Source organism: Echinops telfairi, unplaced genomic scaffold, assembly GCF_000313985.2.
Source record: "Echinops telfairi isolate 266 unplaced genomic scaffold, ASM31398v2 ScPeMD7_2291;HRSCAF=2852, whole genome shotgun sequence".
NCBI classification, from domain to species: domain Eukaryota; kingdom Metazoa; phylum Chordata; class Mammalia; order Afrosoricida; family Tenrecidae; genus Echinops; species Echinops telfairi.
This window is the reverse complement of record NW_022106189.1, coordinates 5,336,583-5,344,601: the sequence shown is the minus strand read 5'-3', so window position 1 is coordinate 5,344,601 and position 8,019 is coordinate 5,336,583. Positions and strand designations below refer to the sequence as shown.

Sequence of the window (8,019 nt, the reverse complement as noted above, 5' to 3'; positions counted from 1 at the left end):
TCTCTCTCTCTCTCTCTCTCTCTCTCACACTCTCTCTCTCTCTCTCTCCTGCCAAGAGAAAAACACCAGATTCTCATCTTGACCTCTGAACGTTCAAGAATGGTCTCAGTGCCTTGAAGGCCCCTCTCGCATGCTCCTTGCCCTGGGTCTGCACAGCGCCACGCTGTTTCTGCATGAAGAGCATGCATTCGTCATCTCTCCACAGCTGGCTCCTTCAGAGAATGCAGCCCGGTGGAAGGCTCACCAAGGTCTCCCCTGACCCGTCCCCACCTGCCCGTGTGCATGTGTGTGTTTGCTTCCCAACACCAAGCAGTCTCGATCAGACATCATCTTGCTGGTCTACGTACCAATCTGCTTCCTGCACCAGCAAGAGCTTCCGGAGGGCCTGGGCCCTCACTCCCCGGACAGCCCTAGGACCTCACACAAGATTTCCCGAAGTTTCTGCAAAGTGAAAGCAGGCAGGCCTGTGGGCAGGGTGAGCCGGACTGGGACTAGGGTCGATGGGGTGAACGAGGAGTCCCAATCAAGCAAAGCTGAAGGGGTGGGGCTGGCCCTTGGACCCAGACTTTCTCTGATGCACGGTAGTGTCCTCACATGGACCCCAAGGGGAGTAAGTAGATCACGGCACCCTCTCAGTCCCAACTTCCTCGGCTAATGAGGCCAGGCCTCCAGACTTCTCTGCAAAGCCCCCAGGCTGTGTTCAGCAGAGGAGAGAATTCCACCAGGGCAGATGCCTGGCACAGTTGCCACTGGTCACCTTACAGACCATGGTGCCATGAATGCGGCTGGCAAGCATCTTCAGTAAAAGACCAGTGAGTACTTTCAGCTTTGCCAGCCGTCTAGTCTGTGTGTACAAGGCTGGATTCCAGTAACATTTTATCCAGAAAAACAGGCAAGGGACCAGTTTTAGGCCTGGGGCCATCGTTTGCTAGCACGTGGTGTTGGCCACAGTCCATATGTCCTGCAGGAAACCCTGAGACATTCGCCCCCACCGAGAGACGGGGGCCTGAAAGCTGCAGCCCCCCCCAGGTACACACCTTCCGACACATTTCAGGGAGTGGGACCATCTGTGGGCAGAACGAACCACCATCCCTGCCAACACGTGTGTGTTAATTTGCTGGTACCGCACTGAGTTTTCGGGGGGAGGGTTTAGATCACAGTTTGGTGGCTAGCCCTCAGTGATCACAGCATTGTCTGGCCATCTTGGGGCAGAACAGGACAGCCGCCACACCACAGAGGTTCTAGGTGTCCCCACCCCCACCCTTTGGTTATGTGTGTTGAACCATACCCCTCAACATAGGGCCTTGTCTACTCTTTGCCAGTGTGTGACCTTGGGTAGACCTCAGTTTTGTCATCTGGGGTTTGTGTGCTGGGATTTGGGGGTGACACAGAGGAAGCTTATAGCCCCAGTGGCCACTGTGACTACCAGAGCCCACCACCTGCCCCCTCACCCTCACATATTGTCCACTGGGCTTTTAAAAAAACTGTTGCGAAATAAAGAAAGCAGTGAAATCCAACTAATATGACCCAGGGGCTATTGAAAATCTTCCCTCTCCTTCTGTAGCATTAGAACATTCCCTGGCACGCAGACTCTGCTGGGTGGTGGCAAGTGCCTGGCTGAGAGAATCCATTGTTTTGTTTTGGTTATTTTAATCATTTTATTGGGGGCTTGTACAACGCTTATCACAATCCTTACATTCCATCCACTGTGTCAAGCACATTTGTACATTTGTTGTCATCATCATTTTCAAAACATTTTCTTTCTACTTCAACCCTTGGGATCAGCTTCTCAAGCGGGGGAAGGGAGGGGCGGGGAGCGAATCCATTGTGATTAGCCCATGTATGAGGCAGATGAACGGTGGGGAGCCCCAAGGTCAGGAACAGGAAGTGCCTCATCTGCAGACACGGCGCCCGCTCTGCCCGCCTGGCCACCAGAACTCATTCAGTTCTCACAGCTCCTAAGGGTTGCCTGGGCGCACTCCAGGGCTACAGGCTCCAGAGCCCTGCCTTAAGTCGGAGTAGGCGAGGCTGGGTACTTCTTACCTATGAGGGAGGGTGGAGCCTCTAGGGAGCATCATTAGACAGAGGTACCCTCTTCATTCTGCCAAAAGCCATTTGCAGCTCACTCTGGGGAGGGGAGCGGAACCCTCTGCTGGCTTGCTCAGGGCCAGCGGGTGGGCAGGGAACCCCACATTAGTGCCAGCCTGCAGCCATCTGGAGAGTGGGCAGGAGACCCAGGCCTAGGCTCAGACATCCTCAAGCCCTTCCCTCCGCTCTCCCCATCCATTCTGCTCAGCGCCTCCTCCGCACAGTCCCCCTGGGTGGACACTGGGCTTCTGTCCTCTGCACAAAGCCCTCTGCCTCAGCTGCCAAGTATGTTAGAAGCCTGGCTCTGCGGCCTCGCGATCAGGCTTTTGCCCACTTATGTGGGGTTCCTCCCCCAGGGAGGAACTCCAGGAATCTCCTATGAGTGGCCTGCTTCTGTCCAGTGCTCACGGTTTAGGGGAGCTGAGGGTACCCACAGGTATGGAGAGAGGTGAGGCTGGGCAGGAGCCACCCAGGGGGTCCACATCAAGGTCTGCTGAGCAGGCCTCCCTAGCTGCTTGAGGTAGGTTGAGCCCAGAACCCAGGATACAGACAGGATCCTGTACTTCTGTTTTTGTTGCTACCTTAAATTTAGGGGAGAAATATTTCTTAATATCCTAGGACTACTATAACCAGGGAGGCCCTGTAATCACCAGCCACTCCAAGTGATAAAAATGAGGCTTTCTATTCTCGTAGAAGAATTACCATTAAAAAAAAAAAAGAATTACCATCTCAGAAACCCACAGAGGCAGTTCTACCCCATCCTCTAGGCTAGGATCGCTGAGTTGGAATTGGCCCTACGCAGTAAGTAAGCTTACTGTAACCAAGGGATCTGGTGGTGAAGTGGATTACATGTTGCGTTGCTAACCATAAATTCAGCAGTTCAAAACCACCAGCTGCTCCACAGGAGAAGACAAGTCCTTTCGCTTCTGTACAGATTTACAGCCTTGGAAATCCACAGGCGAAGTTCTGCTCTGCCTTATAGGGGCACTATGAGTCAGAATAGAATCGATGGCAGTGAGTGGGGGTTTTGGTTACTACAACCCAACTGCCACAGAGTCGGTGCATTCTAAGAGCATCTGCTCCACGTCTCGGTCCCGGCTACTGGTCTGATCCTGGCTCCCAACCTCCTCAGCGTTCTTTGCAGCTGTACCTCCACCTGGCTCCCTGGCCAACTTCTGTGTGTACGCCCCACTTTCATAGCGCCCCACTCAAAAGGGATGAGGGCCCACCCTATTCTTGGTTGACTGCATATAACCCACAGCATCTTCAAAGATGGCTTTCCAAGCCAGCTCACATTCTCAGGCTTGGGGCAGCATTCAGCTTCTCTTTCTGGAAGACGCATTTCAGTCCATCACAGAGAGAGAGATGCCACCTCCCAGAATCACAGGAAATGGCATTTCGTTATACTGGCTGCTGGTTTGTTTTGTTGTTAACAATAGAACTACAAATTTCAGGTGTAGCTGGGCCCCTCTGCAGCAGAAACCTTATCTGGGCTGCCCCATAGCAGCAGGCATGGAGGTGACACTCAGAAATGTCCGGCCAACAACCTTGGGTTTGCTGGCTTGTCCACCGTTGGGACTCCAGCATTGCAGCCAGACAGGCCTAGTCTGTCCCTGATCATCCTGTAGGCCTGCAATACACAGCCAAGGCCAGCCACCCCAAAATAGCAGCTCTTACATAAGGAGGTGTGGGCAGAGTGTTCAGGACGCCTGTGGTCTGACAGAGCTGTGGTATGTGACTTAAGGCACCCAGCCTCCCCCTTGTGCAATGCCTCCAGCCCCCGTACTGGGGCCCCTTCCCACAGGTGGCCTGACTTACAGAACTGCAGCTTGGTGACCCAGAAATACAGTATAAGCCCCTTGACCCATGTGCGAGGGTGCACATGGCGGTGTAGGCGCCATTCACCCACTTCCTCTTCAGGGGTACAAGCTGACTCATGCACTGTTAGACCTCAAGAGTTCTGAAGAGGCTCGTTCACTCACTAGCCACGCATCAGCACTGCTGGGGACTCTTCCAAACCAAGCCCACTGCCCACCAGCTGATTCCAACCTAGTGACCCTTTCTAGGGCTTCCAAAACACACATCTTTCTCCTGTGGAGTGGCTGCCAGGCTGGACCTGTTGCCCTGTCAGTTAGTGGCCCAGTTAACCCACTGTGCCACCAGAGCAGCCACAGAGCCTTGTAAATGCGTGAGGGTAGTTATATTCCAATAAGACTTGACTGACGAAAGCAGCAGCTTGACTGGACTTGGCCCTCCGATCATGGTCATCTGCTGACCGCTGTCCTGAGGAGGGAGTAGCTGGTCTTCACAGGAGGAAGAGGGAATGTGCAGCCAGCCCCAAGGGGCCCAGCTGAGCTCTGAGGCTCCCAACATGTAGAGGGCACCCCAACCAGGGGCAGCTGGGCCTCACGCTGCATGGCCGCCAGGGTTGCAACTTCTGGGTGCCACACCTGGTGGAGCCTCTGTGCCTTTCTTGCAAAGGGGTCCTGCTGTGAGGATTAATGGCTGGCAGGAGCACTCACGTGGTGGTGACCGTTGGGTACCAGAGACAGTGAAGGCTTTGGGCCAGAGGTTAGGTAGACTCAGATGCCAGCAGATCTGGGCCCCTCTCTTCCAGTAAGAGCTAGCATTGCTTGCTATATGTACCTGCGCCTCTCTGCACACCTGCACCTCTCCATAGCCTGTGCCTCTCCGTGCACCTGTATTTCTCCCTCCGAGGAGCAGACTGGAAGGAAGAGGAGTTACTATCTAGCAGCCATGCTCAACCAACAAAGCTCACTGCTTCCAAGTTAACTCTGACTCAGAGTGACCCTCTAGTCCAGAGTAGATATGGCCCTGTGCTGTAGGTTTGTGAGGCTATAAATATGGGGAGCAGAAAACCTCATCTTCAGCTCAAGGAGCTGCTCCCGGGATCGAACTGCGACCCACTACACCTCCAGGGCTCCCAGCGTGATTGGAGGGTGTTTCCCAGTTGCTCGCCTTGTGGCCAGGGTGGCCATGTTGAGGCCGTGGGCACCTGCCTTCCCAGCTTCTCCAGGGGAATGCAGCCTCCGCTGCCCACGCCCACAGCAGGGCTCTCTGGGCTCTATCCATGTGGCTACCTTCACCCCCAGGAGCCCCACATGCTCCTTGCCGGTGGGGTTGGTTGTGGGGGCGTTCTGATTATCCAGCTGATGCCTCTGTGTCTGCCTCTCTCCCCATAGCCCAGCAGCCCCCAAAGATGGTGGACCACCTCGCAAACACAGAGATCAACAGCCAGCGCATCGCAGCAGTGGAGAGCTGCTTCGGGGCGTCCGGACAGCCGCTTGCCCTGCCCGGCAGAGTGCTGCTGGGGGAGGGCGTGCTGACCAAGGAGTGCCGCAAGAAGGCCAAGCCCCGCATCTTCTTCCTCTTCAACGACATCCTGGTGTACGGCAGCATAGTGCTGAGCAAGCGCAAATACCGCAGCCAGCACATCATCCCTCTGGAGGAGGTGACCACGGAGCCGCTGCCTGAAACCCTGCAGGCCAAGAACCGCTGGATGATCAAGACCGCCAAGAAGTCGTTCGTGGTGTCGGCTGCCTCATTGACGGAGCGCCAGGAGTGGATCAGCCACATAGAGGAGTGTGTGCGGCGGCAGCTGCTGGCCACGGGCCGCCAGCCGACCACGGAGCACGCGGCGCCCTGGATCCCCGACAAGGCCACGGACATCTGCATGCGCTGCACGCAGACGCGTTTCTCGGCGCTCACTCGGCGCCACCACTGCCGCCAGTGCGGCTTCGTGGTGTGTGCCGAGTGCTCCCGGGAGCGCTTCCTGCTGCCACGCCTCTCGCCCAAGCCCCTGCGCGTCTGCACCCTGTGCTACCGCGAGCTGGCCGCCCAGAAGGGCAAGGAAGAGGAGGAGCAGGGCGGCGGGCCCCAGGGGCAGCTGGGCTGCCTGTCCGGGGCTGCCTTTGCAGCATCCAGTGGGGACGACGACGACTCCGACGAGGACAGGGAGGGCAGCGGGGATGGTGACTGGCCCAGCCACGTGGAGTTCTACACCTCAAGTGTCTCCTGGTCATCCTTCCCCAGCTGACCCCAGGCCTGCAGGTCACGTGGTCATCACAGCTGTGTTCCCAGAGCTGGCGGTGGCCTCCCAAGGACACTGCCCCACAGGGTGGGCACAGCGGGGCGCCTTCCTAACCTCTGCCCACCCCTAACCTGGGCCTTTACTGGATATCAGCACTCCTCTACCCCCCATTCAAGTGGTCATCTTTCCACTAGTGAACCCCAAACTCAAAGGCCTCTTAGAAATAAATGCCATTTCTCGGCCCTGTTGCCTGTGGCTGAAGCTGAGGGTGACCCCTTGGATCAGATAACCCTGGGCATACCAAGGGGGGGACAGGACTAGAATGCATGTCCCTGCATGCTCTCTGAGGCCTCCTGAGCATACCAGGCCCAACCGGAAGCCCTGGGGGCTCTATGAAACCAAGGCCTGCCCTCCACCACTGCTCTGCCCTCTCCGTGCCGGGCCAGCCAGTACAGTCCTCACCCACAGCTACGTTGCTTGCTGTAGGTGCCCCCAGCCTAGGGTGCCTTCAAGACCCTGCCCAGTCTCTCGTCTCTCTCTCACAGCAGGCACAGTAGCAATGCTTCCAGATAGGACTCGTACGTGCAAGGGTCGGGATGTGCCCTGCACCAGCTTCATAAACCAGGACGCGTGCTGAGTGGCTTGGAGCTGCTGGTCAGGGGCTCAGCCAGGCAGTGTGTCCCTCGTCTCTCAGTTGCTGCTGCCCTTCATGTTGCGTCTATGTCACCCGTGTGAATTCTGGACTTCACCCTGACCGTCTGAGCAGCAGGACCAGCGGGAAGCCAGCTCACCTGGCCCCTCCTGGGCTGCGACCTCAGAGCTGTGCTGTGCCTGGGTTAGGCTGTGATTGTGGACTGGCCAGCCTGGGTCCTGGGCGCCCTGTGCACACCCTATGGGAGAGAGGTCTCGGTAGTTATGACTGCAAGTCTAGGGATGGGTGCAGGGTGGCTCAGGGATACCGCATCGCCACAAGAGTCCTCTGAGGATGTCGCCCAGGTGCCATGGGCCTGTGGTGTTCCCTTTGGCCTGTGGTCTAAGCAACGGGAAAGGCAATAAAGGAGACAGAGCCTAGCCCTGCTGAGGTCCTGGCAGGATTTGAAGTGTTCTCCTGTGATCTCCTGGGGAAGGTCCCACCGAGGGTGGCTTTCACTTGGAAAACAGCCCACTCAGAGCACCAACCTACTGACACCTGGCCACGGAGTGCACAGTCTGCCACAGGCTGATGTAGGCTAGGGCTGCCAGGCTTCACCTATGGCATGCTGCTGCCCTGGAGGGAGATTGCCTCGTATGAAGCACAGCCATGTCCTGCCGGGAAGAGGTGGCTAGGAGGGAAGGGGTGTGAACCCAGGTCCGAGGTCTCCCCAGAATGAATGGCCTCTGTGTTGACTGGCCTCTTCCCTCCTTGGCACCCTGAACTGCCCCAGCAGGTTGCCACTGGTTCTGCAAGACAGGTGGCTTCCTGCATTCAGATCTGCTGCCCGCTCCTTCACCCTGAGGCACCGGGCCCTGTTAGTTTGGACAGGAATGGTAGATGGGTACCACTGGAGATGAGCCTGGGCACTGCCAGCTCTCACTGCAGCCGGCTGCCCAGAGCCCTCGGTAGACAGATGAGGAGGCTGACTGTGGGCTACAGCTGGCCGGGTGATCAACTGCTGGCACTTTAAGCCCCCACTCCCACCCCTGGATAGGCGGCTGCTGCCTCCCCAACCCTGAGGTATTCGGGCAGTGAGGACCCAAGGACTGAGTGCCCCAGAGCCTTTGGGGAGTACTGGGGACACAAGAAGCACACAGCCTGGTGGGGAGACAGGCAGGGGAGACATGGCAGTGGTGGGTGCCACCATGGGTACTGTGCACAGGGCAGGGTGGGGAGTCCCTGGGTG

General features: G+C 57.2%; 1 protein-coding gene across 2 annotated transcripts in view; it reads left to right on the top strand.

Moving 5' to 3' along the window:
- The window catches only part of PLEKHF1 (pleckstrin homology and FYVE domain containing 1), a 9,362-nt gene extending 2,152 nt beyond the window's left edge, over window positions 1–7,210 (top strand). For both annotated transcript variants that reach the window (XM_045293808.1, XM_004704706.2), the window contains exon 2: window positions 5,292–7,210. In XM_045293808.1, coding sequence (XP_045149743.1) covers window positions 5,309–6,145 — 837 coding nt within the window. In that variant the 5' untranslated portion in view covers window positions 5,292–5,308 and the 3' untranslated portion in view covers window positions 6,146–7,210. The remainder of the gene's footprint in view (window positions 1–5,291) is intronic.
- Window positions 7,211–8,019: the final 809 nt, after the last annotated feature.